Source organism: Bactrocera oleae, chromosome 6 (assembly GCF_042242935.1).
Source record: "Bactrocera oleae isolate idBacOlea1 chromosome 6, idBacOlea1, whole genome shotgun sequence".
Lineage (NCBI taxonomy): Eukaryota > Metazoa > Arthropoda > Insecta > Diptera > Tephritidae > Bactrocera > Bactrocera oleae.
Window position 1 is genome coordinate 56,217,048 of NC_091540.1, and position 22,404 is coordinate 56,239,451.

Here is a 22,404-nt window from a genome sequence, read left to right on the forward strand (position 1 = left end):
ATGCATGCCTACTTATACATATATGGTCACTTTTCCGATCTCAGTCATAATACTGCCACTAAGCGCTTAATATTGCCGCAGCGATCTGCTATGAGGCTCTATTTTCCATCTAGACACTATTAGAAAATATATACACATATCTACTATTTATCAAACTTTGCAAAGTGACGAATCGGTCAAGTAACTGATATAGCGCCAATAGACTGGTATAATAAAATACAACATGAGCTACATTTTTGGCTTTGGTGAGATCGCACTACAAACGAAACATCTATATTCTTCATCGGTCAATAAGTGTTTAGCCAGTATGTTTTTGGGACTTAAATGGAATTATTTTCATGGACTACCTCCAACATAGCAAAATAATCAATAAACAATATTACTTTGCGTTACTGGATTGATTGGATTCGGAGCAACATTATACCAAAATCTTTAAAGTTCACGTGGTAAGCGTTTAATCACAATATTTATCCTTCGCATATTAACAGCATTTTGCGTCAAAAATACACAGAAACGAACCTGAAGAGATAGTTTATTATGCACATTCATTCCTTCTAAAGTCAGCTTTTCTTGAATTAACTACGAATTTGAGATTATAAGTTACCAGCTTTCTCCTACACAAACAGGAATTTTCTATAGTTTCCACAAACTGTTAAGAATCCTTCGCCGTAGTCATAGTTCCGTAATTAAAACTCGTCTCACCTGTTGATATGAACCATCAGTCAGGTTAATATTACTTTATTTATTTTATTTATACTTATATAAATTTAAGTACAAGGCTATATTCGCCTACTTTTCTGATCTCTACTCTAAATGAAAAATATACTGAACTACTGACACCTTTATAAGTATAGGTACAACGCTATATATTTACTTCCAGATTTGGTAAGTGAAAGAAGAATTAAGAAATACTCAACTCTGTATAGGTTGCCTTTTCCATGAGGGCCACGTGCTATAGTACTCCTGAGACTTAATTGCAATGTCGTTGCTGTAGAAGGTTTCGGCATTTCAAGTATTGGTATTTTATAACTTAAGCTATAAGTGGTTGAATTAGTATTTTTGACCTGTGGGAACAGAAAACAAGTCATCAGTTTACCCTTGCTTTACACTAGTAGGTATGTGGATGTCTGACGACGCACCTAGATCTTTAGGAGCCCCATTGTGAAAAGATCTAATAGGTAACTACTGCCACATTTATAACTTGATATGGCGTTGAATATTTTGAGTGTTGGAGAGTTCAACCAGACTTTCAACCCGGTTAAAAATATCGAAAAACCCAGCGTTACGTACGTCCTGGGTGACCATAACCGTTTATAACGCAGTCTTATATAAGTATATGTCTTTTAGGAATCTTTTTCCACTATTCTAGCCCATCATTGCTTAGTGGGTCAGCCTGAAACTTGAAAAAGTAGACAATAAGATTTTTTTTGTTAGTCGTCCTCTAGCACATATGGTAATATTAGAGCTTTAAGTAATATTCTGTCTAAAAAAATATTCTCATAAAAGCCATTCGACATACGTAGGTATTTTAAACCTATAACGTCTTCACTAATCGGTATTTATACAACTAACAGGATATAGGAGAAAAGGCTCGGCCAACTATCACAAATTTCGGAAATTGTTCCGTCTTCTTGAAGAAAATCGGTATTCTATCTTAAGAAATATTCCTTCAACTACGCCTGACTTCCATAGAGGAGCGTAAAGAGTTCTGTTCACTCTTTTAACTTTATACACTTTTTCTATATTTTTTAAGCTTTTTTAAGCAAATCTGGTATGTACCAACAAATCTACTGCTTCATAGTGCAGCCCCCTTGAGAGAAGTGACCATACACTCTGATAACAGTGCGGCGTTATTGGTCTTCATCTCATCTGAAAATAGTGGAAAATAATAGAATCCATAAATTTGTAAAGAAAAGCAGCTTTGCCTCGGTATCAGCAGACAGAAACTAAGTCGAAGCTGCCTTGCCTTCGGCGGTTTACTACCACATGGTCTAGTTCCAGCTAAGTTTAGCGAGCGCCGGTCATCTAATAGTACTTACACAATCACAAAGACTTTAAGCTGCGAGTCATTGTTCAAATGGAGTCCATGCGGCAAGGTTTAATGTCCCTGAAACGAGTATCAGTTATAGAACCTTTCCCAATCTAACCTGTTTTAAGCCGCTAATCTTTACAAACTTAATCTATTTGAATCTTAAAATGGATTTTTTTCAGAATTTTCCATACGGAATCCCTAGTTTTAGACGGGTAACAGGTCTAAATCTATAATCGACTTATGCTTTATATTATTTATAACCCTTTATTAATTTCCATACAAAAAAAAAAACAAAAACTATTAACTATTAACTATAAGTACAATCTTCACAATAATTATAATAAGAATGGTTACACAATATGTAGATACGTCTTTTCACCCATAAATTTACAATGTTCTTCCGAGATACACACATACAAGCACTGTTGTTTAATCAGAAAATCACTTTATTGAATCGGTAATCAATTTCCGTTGCTTGTCTCATCGCGTCGCTTCAGCTGTATGCTTACCGGCCGACTGGGCTTGTTGATGAGCAGCGTCCGCACACCCACCTTGTCTTCACCACCCATCCAAGTTACTTCGAAGTTTCGCAACAACTAACAAATGAGATGGAAATTTCATGCAAAAAAAATACAGATTCACTTTGTAATATAGATTTGCGGCTCAATGATCATTGGGTACTTACACGTAACATAAAAACGAGTAGTATTTGCTCAGCCATGCGACGGGCTATACAAGCGCGCATGCCGTGACCGAAGGGCAGCACTAGGTAGGGATGAACGGCTTGATTGCGATGTAGCCAACGTTCGGGCTTGAATTGCAGTGCATCGGGAAAGTACTTCTCCAAACGGCAGGAAATCATATTTTGTGTTACCACCACGGTCTGTAAAGAAATTTCATTAAAATATATGCCGTTTTGAGTTCTTTAACAAAAATCCACCCCTTTCGGCACATGATAACCGCTTAGCACCAGATCTCTGTTAAGTATGCGTCCAACGCCGACTGAAATCGGATTCAAGCGCAAAACCTCCTTCAGCACGGCGCGTGTATAAGGCACTTCTGCGCGCAAATCATCAGCAGACAAGGGTGTCTTCGGTGTGGCCAATACACGACAGGCTTCGTCCTTTAGCTTCGCTTGCACTTCAGCATTCCTGGCGATATGATATACCGCAAATGCCGTCGTATACGAAGTGGTATCAATGCCTGCTAATAGTAAATCAGCGGCCATGCCGACTACATCACAGAGATCGAGATTGGGATTCTTCAGGTACTCTTCAATCAATGAGCTGCGCGACATGGTGCCATCATGATTATCGCCATCGCCGTTCGTTTTGCTCTCTTTGAAGTACGCCAACTTTTGAGACACTAAATCGATAGCGACACTCTCCATATATTCTTGCGCCTTGCGTAGCCTACGATATTTGGGCGTCTCGAAGTGACGCCACAATTGCAAACCTTGATCGGTAGGTAAAATGATGCTATTCGTAGTTTCCGCAGCGCGCATGAGTTTGGTGGAGCGTGAGTTGGGTAGCTGTTCGTCGGGTGAGAAGGCATTAAGACGCTCGTCGAAAGTCATTAGGCAGGTAACTGTATTCGATGATCGAAATAGACTTGATAATATTGTGCACACTATGCATAAGTTTATCCACTTAAATTAAACTAGACTTACGTTCCAAATTCAAGCGCGCCAATTTTGGGAGTATGTCAAAGCTGCACTCCAACGGTAGATATTCAAGAAACTCTTGAGTGACCAAATCCAAGTCGACAAGGAAGCTGCGTACGCTCTTCGGTGCGCTGATCTCTTTCTGCAGTTCTGAGCGTAGGTGCCACCATTCCGCGCCGTTGCTGTAACCAGAAGAGGAGAGAATTACTCACAGCTAGAAGCAATATAAGTCGCTTTTCAAATATACTAACGTTGGTAGCAAGCCCGCCGATCGATAGATGTGCGGCCGATCTTTACGGTACTTCTCCAGCGCCAAATGACTGCGTCGTTGTGGATAATCCCGCTCATTTAGCAGAGTCGCAATATCAGTCGGATCATATAACCACACTATATCCTCGCCTGGTATCATAGTCTCACGCACGATCGGCCCATATTGTACGTACTTATCACGGCCAGCCTTATGTAGCTCCAGCCATGAGTAGCGTCCAACTAAGGGCAAATACTGATAAAGTATACCAAGTCCAAAGGGTCCACGCGGTCCCGGTATATCTTTATAAGGTTTAGCAAATGCTTTTGCCGTTGAACGCTCTGCTGTAGACGAGAGATATCTCTTTGTAAGTGCGCTACTGATTATTCTTGCCATGCTGCGTTGCTCAAGCACAGCAAGCGCATCCAAAATCACAGCTTTTTGCATTGCCGATTAAGATCAAGACCGCTCAACACTAGACCGCCACAGTATAAATGAATTTCGGTTAACGAAAACATTGCGGAATAGCGTGGAAATACCATTGTTTTTATATATCGCTTCACTTGTAGATTGATTGATCCACATATAATTGGTTGTGTGTATCCAAGTTTGAGCTCATAAATAAATGCAAACTGTAGCGAAGTAAAGGAGTTAAGAATCGACGTAAATATATAAATGTATTTACATATATTTCACAGAGTTAGATAAACATGAGAGTTAGTACTAGCTTCCACAATGGTTCTCACTTTGTTTACTTGTGGAACTTAGCGTTGATTTAAGCTTAGCTTAGCATCCACTAAAACGAACTAACAGCACGAATCAGCTGTTGATATTACTCGAAGCTTACGGTATGTATGTGTGAAGTTCCAGTTAGAGCATGTTTAACGATTTAGAATTTCGTCGGCAGTTACGAACTTTTAATACCCTACTTTGTAAAGTAGATTAATGTTAGTGAAGCGTGCACAATCGGTTCAAAAACGTAATAAACCCTCATATAGAGGGATTTTCAACGTTTAAAACGAGATAGTTTAGTAACCACCAAGGTGCAGCATTTAACGACTGATGGAAATTTTACTCTACAGGTATCGAAGAGCATTTTAGTAATAGTTTGTTCTCAATGCAAGATATACAAATATTTTCAAAATCCCATCAAACTTCTAACGTTTGTAGCACTCGCTGTTCCAACGGTATTCTGGAAAGACCCGAAATTGTCTTTGAGTTGGGATCGTCAACTCAGGAAAATTCTCCAATTAGTTTTGGATTATATTTCTTTACCCTTAGGGTTAGGTTACAAAAACACCCAACATTTATAGAATGCTATTAATGAATACTATCAAATATTAGAGAATCAGAAGCTCAAAAGACATAGCGCATGCGGAAACAGCAAGTGTTTATTATGTTTATTGTTATTTCTCCATTCTATTTAATGGCACTTCCTAGAATTATGTAGATTTACTCAAGAATGCAAGAAATTGTATAAGTACTTATTGAGGTTAGTCTGCCTCGAAACTTAAATGTCCTTATAATCGGAAAAATCGAAAAAAGCCCAAGCGTTGAAGGAAAGGAAGGAAAGTTCGAGATACCTAAATATATTTTGTATCTATTGCTATTCGTAATATTAAGCTAGATAGTTTTTTTCAACTACTCAAAGAAACTCTTTTCGCCCTGATAATTTGCTTTGGAATCAATTGGGATCAAGATATACGACCATTAATAGATCGATCGATTAGAATTAGAATTAGTCTCTATTGTCACCCGCTTACTATTCTTAAAATGGCTGAACCTATTGAAATGCAACGACATTACTTCCTCCATGTAAAAGATTTGGAAGATTAGTCAGATATTAGCGGCTTTCGTTCAGCTTCGTATTTAACTAAGATAACCTATAAAAAGCTTTTCAATGTCTGGAATATATGGTCTATTTTTTTTATATCAGTAGAAAGAACTCCGCTGAATTGACGAACCGAAAACTACGGAATAATATTTTCAAGAGTCCGTAATATAATACATTGTTTCGGTATATTTTTCCTTTTTGGAATGTAAAGAGGTAGAATTCAGTTTCTCCTCATAGACTAACCACGATGAGTAATCTGTAATCATAACATTTATCCACTACACATACTAGGAAAGGGAAGTAATGATTACAAGCATGTGGACTAAGTACAGTAGTTTAACTATTATGTAAGTATATCAAAAAGTAGTTTGAGGATCGTGAATTCATGGCTCATTAGAGAGTATTATCTGTAATAGAGTGCTAAGCTAATACAATGCATTAATCGTTAAAGTCGATTTACGACACAACTAAGTTATTTCTACAAATTCATGCCACTCAGTTAAATAAATCATATTTCCACGCTCCGATAGATGAAGATTTAAGGGTCCAAAATCAAAGGATTAAGTCTGCATTTGGAATTTCCAAGTTTTTGTGACCACAACTTTTTAAATAACACATATTTCATTTATAGCGGGGTTATTCTATTATTTTATTAATTTATTAAAGTAATTAAATATTTATGTCTAATTTTTTTGGTTGTAGTGTACCTCACTGCACTTTCTTCTTACTGTCATTTGACTTCTTCGTTTTACGTTTCAGACTTTTTTCTTTGTCTTCGCCGTTCGTCGCCGACTTTTTGCCCTGACATTGTTCTCTCAGCTGTTTCAGCACAATAAAAGTATTCACCAAGAACATTGCCAACATAAAGAGAAGCACAGACATGGCGTCCAAGGAATGCAAAGCAAAGAAGCCCGTTTCGGCAACTGCCTGCGAGTGAAGATACCCACTTTCATTAGGATGCGCCATGACGTGCTCAATCCACCAGAGTGCCTCTTCGAGAGGATTTTGTGGCCGATTACGAAAAGCCACTTGGCGAGATTTTGTGTTCTCTGTGAATTGCGGTTGTGTAGCCAATGCTGAGATGGCGCTCTGTAGTTTTTCAGCGCCAGATTTTAAATCCACGCTTAGGCCGACGCCTAAGGACTGGACACGTGTGGCGATCTGTATTTTAAAGAATATTATAATTACGATCACTGTAAGTAGTGTTAAGAAGTAAGGCAAACTCACACTAGGCGGCTGTAAGGTATTAGTTATTGCAATAATGGGCACTCCGTGGTAGATAGCCTCCTGCACTTCCATATGACTGCCGCCGGTAATTACGCCTATCACCTTGTTTTGTGCTGTAAGATATGGGTGATAATTAAAGATTTTCGAAATATTAACAATCTTAAAATTCTACTTCTATAATAATAACTTTTAGATCGGCACCTATAGTGACTGAAACGAAGCTTGGAGTTACCCAAAGAAGTATTCCATGAATTTTTAAACCGATCTAGTTAATAATCATATTATTCAAAGCTATAGGTCCATTGAACCATGGAATATCTAACAAGAAATAATCTTTGATATACTTATGAATTTCAGCTTGTTATGATCATCAATTACGTATAAATACGCAATGTGAATTTTACGGCTACAAATTTACTATATGGTATACTTATAAATTCCTTTGTTAGATCTATGAAGCTCCTTGTTGATTATAGGTTAGAAAAAGTAGAGAAGTGTTTCCATTGCAGTTCTTATACCACCAAAGGAACGTGCAGGAATAAACGAGTATGTTCTTTTGATGTTGATGAGTTTAATGATGAACTCTTTAAAAAACGTGGAGCAAACTAAAGTTATGGGGTTGAGGTAATGACTTTAAAATTTCAAGTTCGGCGCGATCTTAGGTGCATGGGTTTAAAAAGGCATGCAAACGCTTTCGTTAGTGTAAAAGTACCAAAGTAAGGTTAAGATGTTCGCTGAATCAAAGACGCGATTCGAAACGAAGCAGTTTCTATTCCGAAGACAGTTCATATCCTGCTAAAACTGTCTTATAGTGGAAACAAAATTGTTAATATTTTATTTTTCACAATATAGATCCAGCGTTGTTGTTTGGCAAATGTCATATGACTAAAGAAATCACATACTCGAAATTTCATACTTACCCAAAATATTGCTTTTCTTCAACCATTTTCCCACATAGAGATTTTTCCTCCCAGTCGACGGTATCATAATCTTCTTAACACCCCACACGAAGCCATATTCAGGGAATTTATCAACTACACTCAGTACCTGCTCGATGAGTAACGGTGTCAACAGGTCAGCGCCAATGGTGATAACGAAGATACCCTCAATGGAGTCGTCAATGAATGTTTGCATCTCTACCAACAGCGGCCGATTGATATTATCGAATTGCAAGCCGGCGACTTGAATTATATTCGGCGGCAACGAGTGCACATAATCAAACGCCGGATGACTGTTAACCAACACGACTTTAACACGATCGTTTACGCTCTCAAAAGTGGGCTTTATGTGAGCTGCTTTTAATGCCTCATGCCTAGCCAAGAGAGCCTCTTGTACGCGCAACACCGTGAACTGACGAAAGCTGCAAGCGAAAGAGAATGTGAAAACAAAATATTTTTGAATTTGTTTGTATGTATATATGTATGTCTAGAGTAGGCTGGCATATAGCGCAATGACTCACAATTGGGCTGAGGCGTATATCAATGTGTTGTGTAGACGTTCGAAAAAATTCATGCGTTCGTTGTGTGTACTAGTGAAATGTGGCACAGTGGCCGGTTGCAGCTGCGTGCCAGGCACAATTTGCAACAAATCCGGTGTGATGTGCGACGCACTAACTGCCACGATGGGCACATGCTCGAATAGCTGTGTCAGCGCTAGCAAACAGGAGTGGCCATAGGTGGCGTCGAAGAGGATCACGTCGAATGGCGCCTCCATGCCGGAGCCTCTGGAGAGCGCGATAAGCTCATGCAGTCCACTAGACGAGAGCACAGCCTGGCAGACTTTCATCTGTTTGTTGTACCAATGGTAGATGCGATCGAAGGGATTCAACCAGGTATTCACCAAGCGGCTGTGTATATTATTGGTGGCGTCCAATGCTTCCTTTACCTGCTCCAAATGGATTTGTGTAAGGTGTGGCGATTTCGAGTGCACTGTACTGCCGCTGACTAGCGTAACTTTATGGCCGCTTTCAATTAAACCCTTGATAACGGCATCGTGCCTAATCGAGTTTGCGACGAAGTGAAAAAATGCAGAAATTAGAAATACGCACAAGCACATAAACACAAAATACAAATAATTTAATCTGGCTTGTTTTGCAGTAAAATATACCAAATTTGTTGATCCGGCGCTAATACCTCGACTAAACTGAGTATATTTGCGCTTTCTGCGTCGTTAAGCACATGGCACACCATCACGAGCAATCCGATTGCAAAGTTTGTGAATTTCATTGTGTTAATGTTGCGCACTAACCGCTGCCAAATATGCACTTTCTGTGGGAGCCGTTTAACTACTGAATTGTTTATCACGCAGCGCCGTTTGGTGAAGCGCCGGTGTGGAATTGCACAAACACCAGAGTGCCAGAGTCGCGGTGGTAGATAAGGAGAGCCTATCTTATCTTTTTCAGTGAATTTCTGACTTTTGTTGTTGTGATAAGAATCGAGCTTGTGGAACGTGTGTGAAAAATTCAGAGAAGTTGCAGTCTTGTACGTAAAAAGAGAGCTTGAAAGAGCGTGACTAAACTATTGAGCGTAAAATGTGGCATGCGAAGTGAAATTGAGAAGCGTGGGAATTACACGCTGCATTATATATTATGTAAAAATGTAGATCAGTATGCTTAGTATAGGTATATTATTATTAAGAAACAGGCTTGAGCTAGGCTCCCCTACCGTTCGTGCCAGAAATACTCAGGGTTATTTGCTTGACGAGAATTTTTAGTACCAAGAAGAGAATATTATCAATAATTTAGCTTTTCCACTTTTAATTGATGTAGATCAAGCTTATCTTGTAGTTCTACGTCACCCGACATAAGGGAATTCCCAGTAGCTTCAAGCTGCCTATGTATGATCTCAAATTTATGAGAAATGTTTTAAGTCAGGAAAACAGAAAGACAAATTTTCCAAGTATTTCTTTTTATACTCTCGCAACCTGTTGCTACAGAGTATAATAGTTTTGTTCACCTAACGGTTATATATATATAAATGATCAGGATGAAGAGACGAGTTGAAATCCGGGTGACTGTCTGTCCGTCCGTCCGTCCGTCCGTCCGTCCGTGCAAGCTCTAACTTGAGTAAAAATTGAAATATCTTTATGAAACTTAGTAGACATGTTTCTTGGTACCGTGAGACGGTTGGTATTGCAAATGGGCGAAATCGGACCACTGCCACGCCCACAAAACGCCATTAATCAAAAACAAATAACTTGCCATAACTAAGCTCCGCAATAAGATACAAGACTGTTATTTGGTACACAGGGTCACATTAGGGAGGGGCATCTGCAGTTAAAACTTTTTTTTAAAAAGTGGGCGTGGTCCCGCCTCTAATAGGTTTAATGTGCATATCTCCTAAACCGCTAATGCTATAATAACAAAATTCACTAGACGCAATTGTTTTTAGTACTTCTATTGACGGTGTGAAAATAGTTGAAATCGGGTGGCAACTCCACCCACTCCCCATATAACGGTACTGTTAAAAACTACTAAAAGCGCGATAAATCCAGCACTAAACACGCCAGAGACATTAAATTTTATCTCTGAGATGGTATAAATTGGGTTTATAGGAACCGCGTTCAAAATTAGTCAGTGGGCGTGGCACAGCCCACTTTTAGGTGAAAACCCATATCTTGAGATCTGCTCAACCGATTTCAACCAAATTCGGTGCGTAACGTTCTTTTCATGTTTCTATGTCATAGTGCGAAATCGGACTACAGCCGCGCCTATTTCCCATATAACACCATTTTCAAATCCATCTGATTCTTTCAATTTCCACTATGCATATCAAGCAATAATGATTATATGGGGGTAAAACTTTGCGTGAATAATATGTTTAAAGTATGCCACCTTGTGACCAAAAATTGTCTAAATCTACCCAAAACTGTTCAAGCCCCTAAGTACTAAATATGTGGACCCCAGTTCCTATAGTTGACCTTCTACCGAAAATATCAGCCAATCCACAAAGAAATCTCAAACGAGTATACCATTTGACTTTGCGAGAGTATAAAATGTTCGGTTACATCCGAACTTAGCCCTTCCTTACTTGTTATCTTTAAATTTGTCGTTTTTTGCGTCTTCTTGAATAAGTTTTCCACTATTTGCAACTACATAGTTATCTCTTTGTACACAAAAAACAACAGCAAAGAACTTTTATTTCGGGTGCACTGAAGCTACAAAACCCTTCATCGGAGCATTTCTTATTGCATAAAAGAACCCTCCGCGAGGCTGTTGATGTAGTGGCTGCCGAAAATCGGTTGCATATATGTACATATATATAGTGGGTTTCAAGTCACCAAGGAATTCCGGGAAACGAATTTTCCGATAAGATTGCCAAAAGTGCCATCCTGCGTGTCATCATGAGAGTCTCTGAAACATATCCTTTGCTTCTGTCCAGCCTTATGTAGAGTTCGTCTTAGATATCTAGGGCCTTCGCAGTTCAAGAGACTAGATGAAGTATCAAAATAAGATATCAAGTTTCTCTTAAAGTTCGCAAAAACCGTTGACGTCCTCTACAACAAATTTAATTGAATTTAATAAGCCCAGTCTCGAACGGAGCTTACAGATACCTGACACCTTCCGTAATAAGGTACTTCTGTAGCGGGGCTATGTGCAAGCGGACCTGTTTTCTACTACACTCGTGGATCCAAATATGAGCCAAATGTTCAATTCCGAAGGTTTCACAATGAAGCTCCTAAAACCTTTGGTGTAATATCGGCAATTCCGAAAAATATTAGAAGACGAAAAAAGGACGTGTGCAAAATTTCAGATCAATATCTCAAAACTGAGCGACTAGTTCACGTACATGTACATAGACACAGACGAATAAAACTAAATCGACTCAGCTCGTCTTGCTTATAATTTATATTTTTATATTTTATAGGGTGACGACTACGACGTTTCCTTCTGGCTGTACCAAACTTCGTGGCAAATTTAATATATCATATATGGTAAAAGTATAATAGTGTGATTCATTAAAAGAAGTCTAATATATAATACTCAAATTTTTTTTATGTAATAAAAGTCTTAGCATTTACTATATTCTACATTCTACTGTGTGTTAGTATCTGAAACATCGACCAGACAAATATTGCGAAATTGGTTGGTCTCGTCTGCTAGTGGCATTGAGTGAGTAAAGAAGCGAAGACGATTGAAATTTGACAGGTAAAATATTTAATTTAGAATTAAGATAAAATAATCGGCAAACAATATTTTTTTCTAATTAAGTAGAAACAATGCAATATGGCCAAAAACAACAGATGTCCGTTTTTCTTTACGGAAGGTATGAATTCATATACTTCTCAGTAATATTTGTTTTTGTTTATAAATTGTAGACTTAGTCGAGGAAATTTAAGAAACTATCCACGGCGTCGACAAGAGACTACTTTTAAGACGACGTGTTAAAGGTAGCAATATTGTAGACCTAAATGGGGTATCCTTATGGAAAAAAGCACTATCCCGCTGATATACAAGCATACATATAGAAGTTTCAAGTCTGGCAAACTGCCTCAATGTATTAGTAATATAATAATCTTATGTATTGTAGGTTATACATATTACTAATATCTCATTATTTAATTATTATATATCAAGTATTTATTTTAAATTATATCTTCATACAATTATTGATACCGTAAGTACCATATTATTTTATTCGCTCTCCTACATCCTTAAACAATTTTTCACTTATTTCACTTTCATTTCCTTCCAAAACACTTAACTCTATTCCATCGAAATAATAAGGAAGTACGCATTGTTATTAATTTTTAATTACACAATATTTATTATAGCATTTACACACATGTACGAGTATATTTCTCCTGCAGCATTTTCTCATAACAAAGACAGTTTCCCGGCAACGGACGTTCATTACACATTTACATAAACTACATACATACATACATATGACATAATAAGTTATTTTATTCAATGATTTAATTTAATTTGTGAGTAGATCGGCTGTTAAAGAGAAGAGCTTATTAAAATGCGAGATTAAAAAAAATTTGCAATAAACAACTATTGACCAGGAATTGTGGAGAGAAAATGTCTACATATACCTACATATGCATATATATTTTTTTAGTATGTACAATATTTAAGGAAATTTTGTGCATAATTACAAAAACACATTCGTCACACATTATTCAATCGCTTTTGTTTCATAACATCCACAGGTTAATACGCACAAGATTACAAGACATTATAATATGCACTGTTGTGTCAATTAAATATATGAAAAATTGGAAAAAAAATTAAAAATACAAAAATAATTGATAAAAATTTAAATAAATTTTGAAATAAAAATTAAATGCAAATATAATTGATAAAAAACTAAAAAAAAATTGTTTAAATAAAAGTTTAATGCAAATATAATTAATTAAAAAAATTAATAATAATTAAATAATATTTTATTTTACGTTCACTCTACGGCTATGAAAAGAAAGCTAAAATAAATTATTTTAACTACTTTTTTGCAGTTTTATTGCACTTATTGCTGGAGCTAATTTATTATTAATTACAAATTTATTAATTTTTTGTTTTAATATGAGTTTTTTTTTTTTGTAAATACAATAATTTATTATTAATTTTAATATAATATTAAATATGTTAGTCGCTTGTTGTTTATATATTTAATTCTTTTTTTTGTTAATATGGCAAGATTAATACATGAATGTGATTTCGTTAAACTAATTATAGCTCGTTCGTTCGACGCCATTTTACGCAACAATGAGTACACAGCTTAGAGCCGTTACGATTCGTTACAAAAGACATTTAAATTATATAAATTAATTAATTTATCATTTTCATTAAATTATATAAGTATATATATCAAACTAACACAGACACATATGTATAATTTCACACATAGACACACAGGGTATTTGTATGCGTGAACTCGCTGAAAATACAAACAATGTCAGGCAGAGTATAGCGAACTGCAAGCAAAAACACGGACGAGTATGCAACACTGACTTGTGCTCGGCAGTTTTGTTTTCAAATACTTGCTATTCTATTATATATTATATTTATGAGTTTGCTAAAACATTACACCATTATCCACTCTTTGGCTAGTTACTCGCTGCTTTGGATCGGTTCGTTCTTGAGTTGTTTGGTGAGACAGACATCAGCCGCACGTAAAATATTGAATTTGCGAGCTTCGCTTATGTTTGACATTGTTTATATTTCATATTCGCCTACTTTTTCTGCCTATTCTGCATCAGACGACGGCATCGTAAGGTGCCCCGCCCAGACCCACATAACGATTGTTGTTTCTATGCACGAAACCGCTTCCCGGAGATGCATTATAGTAAACCACACGGCGTATACCGAATGGATCCACATAGCCAAAGCTGCCGGCACGTTTTTCATCCGCAAATTGCTCCTCTTCGTGGTATTGATGTGGCAGGAAATAACGGAAACCGTTAGCTGTCACGCCAACGCCGTCATACGGCACTGCGGGTCCACTTAAACTATTCGCAGCTGGTGGTCGCTGTCGACGATGTGTTGTCGGCGGCAATGGTGGCAGTAAACCGTCTTGGAGCTGATTGATCTCCAAGGCATTTGTTGTGGCAGCATTCGTATGCGTGACTGGTTTGGACGAGTGCTGGTAGTAATAACCTTGAGTATTCGGCGCCCTCTCACCCGCTATGGCGGCAGAAAAAGGTGTGGGTGTGGAATAACCGATAGCTTCGGCGGCCGTGATCGGCGCTGGCGTTGTGTCATAAACGGCAATTGGACGCAAACGCTGGCGTGTGGCGCCTCTGCCAAGTAACGGTGGTTGCATATCAAGGGCGGGCAATGGTAATGCTCCACTAATACTGCCCTCACGTTGCGCTTGCGCTACTTCTTGATTATAATCTGTAAGCGAATTGCTGGCGGGTGTGTCATAAGGGGCGGCTATGGGTTTCTGTATGCGTTCACGTTGTCGCTGCAGTAGACGTGGTACCTCGTCGGGGTAGTGATCAAAACCTAGTTTGCCTGTAGGCTGTATATTCGCCGCCTCTGCGGGGGAAAGATAATTTAATTTGCCATCGTAAGCTTCCGAAGCTGGATCGTGCGGCACGATGGGTTCGCTAATGATGGACGGCAACGGTGTTGTAGTTGTTGTGTATGCAACAGCAATTTGCTTCGCTGTATCCAAAGCATTGTTCGTGTGTCCACGCAGTCCATTACGGCCATTAACCAGCACACCATTTTGCGCCGGCACCGATTTGGTCGATTTGATGGCATCCTGCAGGATAAAAGTGTATTTTATTATAAAGGTCTGCTGAAATATGGTTTCTCTAAATATTACGTCAATTGGTCTATTATAACCCACAAACACAGTCTTCGACTTCAATATGCGATAACCATCTTTATCGGCAATATAGTCCTTTTGGCGTAAAAATCCAGCTGCATCTATCCAAGCTTCAGTGCCTAAAATGCAAAAAAGGTCGTCAAAGTTGTGAATATATGGAAAGTGATTTAAAAGAGGCAAGCACTTACCAACAACAGTACCGTCTTGTAGACGCCTTTCCTTACGAAACTGTCCATTATCCGTTTGAAAGCGAAAATAGCGTTCCGGTCCTTCATCTGTCTGTATGTGATACTGTCCATCACCTGGTGAACCCCATGAGCCCTCCACTACCGCAAGCAGTGAAACCTGCAAAAGCAAATAGAAATATTTTATAAATTAAATAATGATAACGAAAATTGTGGAAGAACTGGTATATATTAAGTTTTTATAGTATTTCAAAGATAAAGAAGAGGTTAAATTTTTTAAAAATTTGTGAAAATGGGTTTTTAGAAAGAATAAAATAAATACAATATATTATTTTCGGCCTCTTTATTTTGCTTAACTATTTAAAGGTTTTAGTATACTTCCAAAAATTATGAGATAGAATCGTTGTTGCGAAGTCCTGGACTTAATGCGCAATCTTTTTTACTATACGCCTTATTGTACTTGTATAAGTATCCTTGGCCCTTTCACTATGTTCATGGATACTCTTACTATCGACAAACTAAACCATTTCAGCTCATACGGCTTGAAAGTTGGAGTCAGCTTTTTGGTTGTTCCTCTGATATTAAAGTATCACTTTGTATTTGTATCTTAATTTTGTAGAATCCCCGTAGTAATTCTGTATCAAGGTTTCCACATTGCACACAAATCGTATGAGATTTTTGGTCTTCGTTATCGAACGAAGTTTTGTGAAGGCTAAACTTCGTCGATGAAAATCTTCTTGAAATAACCTGGCATTATTTTCACTCTTTCAATATTGATGGATTTTTAAATAAAGTCTACATTTTGAAATATAACGATCATGGTAATCATAAGTTTCCATCGATAGACTCCGACGAAAATTTACTATGAATCAGAGAAGTACTTAGTATAAGTTTAATACTATTATCATCAGTCCAATTTCAACAAGAATATAAAGTTCATTGAAAAGGGCATTAACAAAATCTGTTGAACTCGATTCCTAAAGGTTCAAAAGTCTTATATTTATGGGTAGAAAATATGTAGACCATATATTGTGGATTCAAATTTAATAACCAGTAGAAACCCAGATTATTCTTTCACTTTCAAAGATTTTCCGAACGGAATCAGTCTCCCCGCAAAGGTTTAATAGACCTATCAAGCAGTATATGGCATAGATAGAAGTTAAAATATCACATTTACTTCTCCTAAAATCTAGAAAAATATTATTTTTCTAAGTTATTTGGATTTAAGTTATGTAACGAAGACTACTTTTTTCTTAGTCTCGAAAAGAGACTTTCGCGCCAAAAACAAAATTATATAGCACATTCTTAATGAATATTCCATTTAATATTGCAGCACACCGTCTCACAAATACTCTCCCAGAGGCGTATCACTAGTAACGACAGTAAACAAACACTCTTTCGATTACTTATACATTGCTAAGTAACGAATGTTTTCTACATTTAAGCAAAACTAAACAAACTTCGAGAATCAGCAAAACGAAAACGACAGCAATTTTATTTTAAAAAATATTTACGAAAATAAACACTTATTTATATATTGAAAATTTCCAAAATAAATAGCCAAAATGCCCTCTTTGGCAACGGCATCAATCAGTTCATTTAAGTTAGCACGTTTCAGTCGTCCGCTACGATTCCACGATCCCATTGTACGAGAACAACCCGAGTGTTACTCCATTCGACCTTCACTCATCGACTATATACGCGAAGATCTACAGGAGTTATCGCGACGTCTCTTCTACCAACGCATATACATATTGGCAAAGAACAAATTGGATGTACAGCCGCCGCAGCTACAAAGTCGACCGACGCCGCCGACATTACCGCATGGCGGTTCGTACCGAGCGGGCAGACGCTCACTGACCTCAGTGACATCGGCACGACGAGATACGCTCGATTTTAAGATAATACTACAAATGGAATTGCAACACATATTGGCGCGCGATGCTGAAAATAGTATTTCGGGTGATAGACCCACGGGCTTGTTTCTGTACATGGGCGACTATACGTTGTTGATGTTCGAATGCGTTGAAGATATTGTCGGCTCCTTTTGTACGCAATTGAGTGCGATTGCAGATAAATACTTTGTAGCAAATAAAGTTTTCCTTACCGAAGATCGCACCGGTGAAGTAAGTGAATGGCTAATATGGCCGTAAGGTTCACTACTATTATACTCTTTTTCTCTTTTCAGACATATTTTCAAAATTTCCATTATCGTCGTGCCGTACCGATTAACATTAATGAGAAATTTCCACCGAACACGGTCACCGACATTGAGCTAATGAGCCAACAACACTTGACGATTAAGGATAAATTGTTTGAGCTGTGTACGACGCTTTCACAAGACATACAGCGGGGGCAAGATAATGCTATGCACAGTACCATAAGCTCTGGTAAGGGTACATTCAGTTTGTGGCGACCCAGTCTTGATTTCGGTGAAGATCTAACACCTACCATATTCAATAAACTTTTACCCGAAGTGCAACGTATTGAACTTGTGCTGAATTGTAATCGTTTCTATTGTAATGTGCAACGGCGTGCTTTAATGTACAACCGTATACCAAACGAGTTGGACGATAAACTCCATTCTTGGCCCATACAATATAATTACACTCCGATCGGCGTTTTCTGGCACTCGCCATACGATGTTAATTTGACATTTTCCGATTATGGCAAGAAGGAAGAGCAGGTCGAAGAGAAAAGCTCTGGTTCGGAAGAGGATGGTGAAAAGATCGCCTAGCGTAGTTGATGTGTCAAGTATTCGGAGAGGACATATAGCAAAATAACAGAAATAAATATGCTAAAACCCGTAGTTTGATTTTTTTATGAATGATTAAATAAAAGAGAATGAGAATTTCCAAGGATAGGAATTTCTCTCAGAATTAGGTTCGACCCCAGCTTCTGAAAAACATCATCAAAAAATTCTTTTAATAAAGGTTGAACAATGGTAAGTCTCCGAGCCCATTCCTGCCAGGAGAAATTGGTGTATCGCACCATTTTTTTAATAACATGGCGGCACCTCAAATGATAAGAAAAAGTGCTGTTATCTCTCTAATCCTCATAGAATCTCTCTAAGACTCACAGAAAAGGTATTAGAAATGGATAATGGAGGTATACCTCAAATCCGTCTCATCTGCGGCAAACTAAAGCAAATGAAGTGTCTTCGCTGTTATTCCTTATAAGAAAACCCCTTCATTTTCAATAAATATTCATTGCGCGAAAGCGGTAACAAGATACTAATAGGTTTAATAGGCTTAACCTAACGAAATCAACCTCACACTAGACTTAGGCTGGATCGGTCAGTTGGGCGAAGCGAATATCATAATCACTACCAAAGTGTGTAGTAATAACAATATTAACCATAGTTGGTCTAAAGGACCCGCCAGCAGAGAAAATTCCCAAATGTACATACTTCTATGGAGGGTGCTTATATCAATATCCACTAAGTAAGTTTCATGCGCAATAAAAATCATTATATAAAATTATAAAAAAATATTAAAAACCTTTCCGAACTCACAAACTTTCTATTACGACATTATTGTGAATGTTGGTTCGAAACTTTGATATGCAAGGCAATCCAAACAGCAAAGTCATATACCATATGATCCATTTTCTGTCTTTTCAATCTTATCAAATTTGATGCTGGTTCATTTAAACTGAGAACTTAAACGAAATTAATTTACACGGGTTTGTGAAATTTCTAATCTGAAAATTTTGTTAGGAGATTGTGACCTTGTTTTGTCCATGCTAAATTTCAGCTGTATGATATAGTGATATCCGGTGATATGATATCCGGTTCCGGCAAATGAGCAGCATCTTGGGGTGAGAAGGCAACATTTCAGATTGATACTTCAAAAACTAGACTAGATCGCGTATATACAGACAGACGAACTTCGCTAAATCGGTCCAGCTCGTCACGCTGGTCACTTATATACTTATACGTACATATATACTTTATAGGGTCTCTGACGTGGCAATTCAAATATATGAGTAGTTTGTTCAGAATATAAAAACTAACTGAAGTGGAGGTTAAAAAACCCTCCACTAATTATAAACTACTACATGTAATTAGCATTACCTAAAATAATGTCCATTATCATAAATATAGTTGCATAACGCTTCTTAACTAGGAAAATTTATTATACAACTCGTACCCAAGCAGTTTCTTAGCTTCCTACCACTTATTTGCTATTATTATTTTGCGAGCACATAAGCTAGTTATCAGCCACATTATTTATTTCATTACTTATTTTATATATCACACACTGATAAATTTTTATTCTCAATCGGTTGCTTAACAATCGCCATATAAAGTGCGACATACCATTCTGGTTCGCCTACTGTGAGTGAAAAATTTATTGCTGACGATCTACCCACAGCTGGTCGGCATGTAAGCCATTAAAATACTTTTAATCAACAGCGAACATGACAACAAAGTGCCTACTCGTATTTTTTTAACTGAGTATTTAATGCTTGTAGTGTTTTAGATATTTATTTTTATTATTTATTTAATTTTTGCATTGAATTTTTGCTTTTAATTTATCTTTCGAATATACTATATAAAAACTATATACATATATATACATTTTTTGGTTATCTAATTTTTATATTTTGTGTTTTTTTGTTAATTTTTTAAATAAATATTTGGATTGAATTTTTTTTTACATTACATTTAATACAATTTAAAAATGACAATATTCTTTATATTTTTTTATAACTTTTTTCTAGTTAATTAATTTTTTAATGTTAAAAATTTATTTTGTGTTAGTTCTTTTTCTAAATATAGTTATGTATATTTAAAATATTAATTTTTATTTTTTGCACGTTTTTTTAGTATCAAAATTTTTTTTATACAATATAAATATTTTAAGGTTTTGTAAATTTTTTACTATACCACCCTTAAAATAATTTTAGCACTTAAAAATTACGATTTCGATTTCAATTTTATTTTTTATATATATTTTTATATATTATACATTTTCTTTAAATATTATATAATTTTTTTTTTTAGATTTTAAAGTACAAAATATTTTTATTTTTTATAATTTATTTTATGTTATTTATTTTTTTTTATTATCATATTTTTTATTTTAATATTAAAAAAATTAATTTCTATATACATATCTTAAAAAAAAACACAAGTTCCTATCACTTAACAGCTGAAGTTACGTTCCGCTCACATAAAACCAACTCGAAGTGCCAGTTCAATGTCAAATCGCTTATACGCCGTGTGTAAATAATTCAAGATGTGCAGATCGAATTTCAAACAAAAATATTATTTTATTTACTTATATGCTCAATCAGCCATTCACCAATCACTCAGCGAACAACAACGGCACATTGCGCTCATTCACTCAACCACTTAACGGCATAATTTATCGTTCAATTGCCCATTCATTCACAAAGAAGTAAAAATTTCGTTGTTTGTTGTTGCTGTTGCATTTATTTCTTTTATTTTTCGTATTTAATTGCCAAAAAGTAAATAATTGCTTTTGAATGCTCTATGGCGATTGTGACGTCAACAAGTGGACAAACAGCTGTGAAAGATGCGACCAGCAGACCAAAACATATATAATATGTACGCACACGGAGAGGGTCGAGATCAACGACTATGCTTCGATCAACAGCCAAAAATGTAAACAAATAAAAACCGGCAGTCGAAAAACCGAAATCACAACAGCAACAAAAAGTTGTAATAACAACAAACAAACAAGAAGATGGGCGAAGAAGAAGTGCCGCCAAAATGTGCGAAAGGCAGCGCAACCGAAGAGTTAGCAATGTGGTGAAGTGTGGTGAGGGTGAGCACGAGAGAAGCAGAGTAGTCGGTAGTCGCTTGCGAATGTCAACAAAAAGCTTTGCAGACTTGATGACTTTGCGCTGCGAGTTGAGAGCCTGTGGTTTGCGTGTTTGTTGTTGTTGTCGGTATTTATTTGTTGTTCGTTTTTGGTAAAATTACGGCTGTAGTATGGCGCCAATGGTAACAGGAAAAGAAGCAACAATGTGCACGGGCGCGCCAAAAAGCCAACCCGTTGTTGCGTTTCTGCGGTTGCCGTTGGTTGTTTTTGTTTGTATAATTTTATTTTGTATTTTCTCTATTTATCCCACTTCCAATCGTAAACATTTCCGTTTGTTATGAAGATCACCGCCAGTGATTGCGATTCCGATTGCATGTTGCAGTCGTGTAACAATAACAACAAAGAGCGATAAGAAACGAGTTGAGCGCAGCGCAAAATTACGCAAGAGCAGGGTTTCGGAATATTGGAAACAAAGTGAAAAATAGAAAAATGGAGGAAAAAATGGCAGCAGCAGCATTGAAAGTGACAGTGACAGTGGATTTTGGCGAATCCGCTATTAACGGTGCTCATAAATAATATTGTATTAAGTAAATTTACAGCGAATAATATAAAATGTAAGTAATGCTTCTTTTTGTTGTTGTTTCTGATTTTTGATTTTCTGTGGCTTGGGTTATCAACTTTGAAATTTTCAGTTATTACTCTAAATCTATGAACTATGGTAAGTAAACTAGACACGATCAAACTTACTTTATTTGGTTCAATTTTCCGCTCTGAAATTTTTGCACACACTTTTAATTTTTATACCCTAAACAGGGTATATTAATTTTGCCATTTGTAGCACCTAAAACGAAACGTTATAAACCCTACGCGAACTAGCCTCTTAGGTGTTTAGATATCAACCTGAAATTCTGCACGTGTTCATTTCTTTTCAAGACGCTGCTCACTTGTCGGAATCGCCGATATCCGACCACTGTAGTATATAGTTGCCTTACAAACTGAATGATCAGAATCTAGTCTTTCTTTGGAAATTTTTTTATTTCAAAAATTATCCTAACAAAGTTTGGCATAGATTATTAGTCAAAGTATGGCTATAATCTGCGAACATATTGTTCGAATCGGAATACCCTGTGATGGGTACTATAGCT

General features: G+C 36.8%; 4 protein-coding genes across 8 annotated transcripts in view; 1 reads left to right on the plus strand and 3 right to left on the minus strand.

The window, feature by feature from the left end:
• The first annotated feature begins 47 nt into the window (after window positions 1-47).
• Window positions 48-18,325, plus strand: LOC106616588 (uncharacterized). 4 transcript variants are annotated; one of them, XM_070110881.1, is made up of 6 exons: window positions 48-446; window positions 11,869-11,935; window positions 12,010-12,149; window positions 12,216-12,267; window positions 16,801-17,593; window positions 17,656-18,325. In XM_070110881.1, the coding sequence occupies exons 5-6, from the start codon at window positions 17,033-17,035 to the stop codon at window positions 18,202-18,204; spliced, it is 1,110 nt and encodes a 369-aa protein (XP_069966982.1). In that variant the 5' UTR covers window positions 48-446; window positions 11,869-11,935; window positions 12,010-12,149; window positions 12,216-12,267; window positions 16,801-17,032; the 3' UTR covers window positions 18,205-18,325. The 4 variants fall into 4 exon arrangements, with proteins under 4 accessions (XP_069966982.1, XP_069966983.1, XP_069966981.1 ...); XM_070110882.1 differs by having other exon boundaries at window positions 11,869-12,149; window positions 12,213-12,267; XM_070110880.1 differs by having other exon boundaries at window positions 11,869-12,149.
• Window positions 2,303-4,628, minus strand: dib (Cytochrome P450 302a1, mitochondrial). 2 transcript variants are annotated; one of them, XM_014233300.3, is made up of 6 exons: window positions 4,482-4,628; window positions 3,947-4,417; window positions 3,702-3,877; window positions 2,973-3,619; window positions 2,718-2,915; window positions 2,303-2,628 (listed from the first exon to the last, which is right to left on the minus strand). In XM_014233300.3, the coding sequence occupies exons 2-6, from the start codon at window positions 4,387-4,389 to the stop codon at window positions 2,494-2,496; spliced, it is 1,599 nt and encodes a 532-aa protein (XP_014088775.1). In that variant the 5' UTR covers window positions 4,390-4,417; window positions 4,482-4,628; the 3' UTR covers window positions 2,303-2,493. The 2 variants fall into 2 exon arrangements, with proteins under 2 accessions (XP_014088775.1, XP_069967522.1); XM_070111421.1 differs by lacking the exon at window positions 4,482-4,628 and having other exon boundaries at window positions 3,947-4,452.
• Ugt305A1 (UDP-glycosyltransferase family 305 member A1) lies at window positions 6,411-9,303 on the minus strand. Its single transcript, XM_014233299.3, has 5 exons — window positions 9,110-9,303; window positions 8,463-8,999; window positions 7,924-8,363; window positions 7,004-7,116; window positions 6,411-6,937 (listed from the first exon to the last, which is right to left on the minus strand). The coding sequence occupies exons 1-5, from the start codon at window positions 9,226-9,228 to the stop codon at window positions 6,485-6,487; spliced, it is 1,662 nt and encodes a 553-aa protein (XP_014088774.2). The 5' UTR covers window positions 9,229-9,303; the 3' UTR covers window positions 6,411-6,484.
• The window catches only part of LOC106616587 (uncharacterized), a 46,722-nt gene continuing 37,056 nt past the window's right edge, over window positions 12,739-22,404 (minus strand). The window contains exons 2-4 of the mRNA XM_014233304.3: window positions 15,471-15,627; window positions 15,280-15,401; window positions 12,739-15,216 (exon numbers count right to left, since the gene is read on the minus strand). Coding sequence (XP_014088779.1) covers window positions 14,203-15,216; window positions 15,280-15,401; window positions 15,471-15,627 — 1,293 coding nt within the window. The 3' untranslated portion in view covers window positions 12,739-14,202. The remainder of the gene's footprint in view (window positions 15,217-15,279; window positions 15,402-15,470; window positions 15,628-22,404) is intronic.

Bases quoted from the DNA above. Each gene is read 5' to 3' on its own strand.
- Ugt305A1 (XM_014233299.3), bottom strand. From the start codon at position 9,228: ATGAAATTCACAAACTTTGCAATCGGATTGCTCGTGATGGTGTGCCAT. The intron at 8,364-8,462 runs GTGAGTCATTGC...TTTCGCTTGCAG, and splicing joins ATATACGCCTCAGCCCAATT to CTTTCGTCAGTTCACGGTGT. The intron at 6,938-7,003 runs GTGAGTTTGCCT...TTTAAAATACAG, and splicing joins ATACCTTACAGCCGCCTAGT to ATCGCCACACGTGTCCAGTC.
- dib (XM_014233300.3), bottom strand. From the start codon at position 4,389: ATGCAAAAAGCTGTGATTTTGGATGCGCTTGCTGTGCTTGAGCAACGC. The intron at 3,620-3,701 runs GTAAGTCTAGTT...CATCGAATACAG, and splicing joins GGCGCGCTTGAATTTGGAAC to TTACCTGCCTAATGACTTTC. The intron at 2,916-2,972 runs GTGGATTTTTGT...ATTTCTTTACAG, and splicing joins GTTATCATGTGCCGAAAGGG to ACCGTGGTGGTAACACAAAA.
- LOC106616588 (XM_070110882.1), top strand. From the start codon at position 17,033: ATGCCCTCTTTGGCAACGGCATCAATCAGTTCATTTAAGTTAGCACGT. The intron at 17,594-17,655 runs GTAAGTGAATGG...TTCTCTTTTCAG, and splicing joins CCGAAGATCGCACCGGTGAA to ACATATTTTCAAAATTTCCA.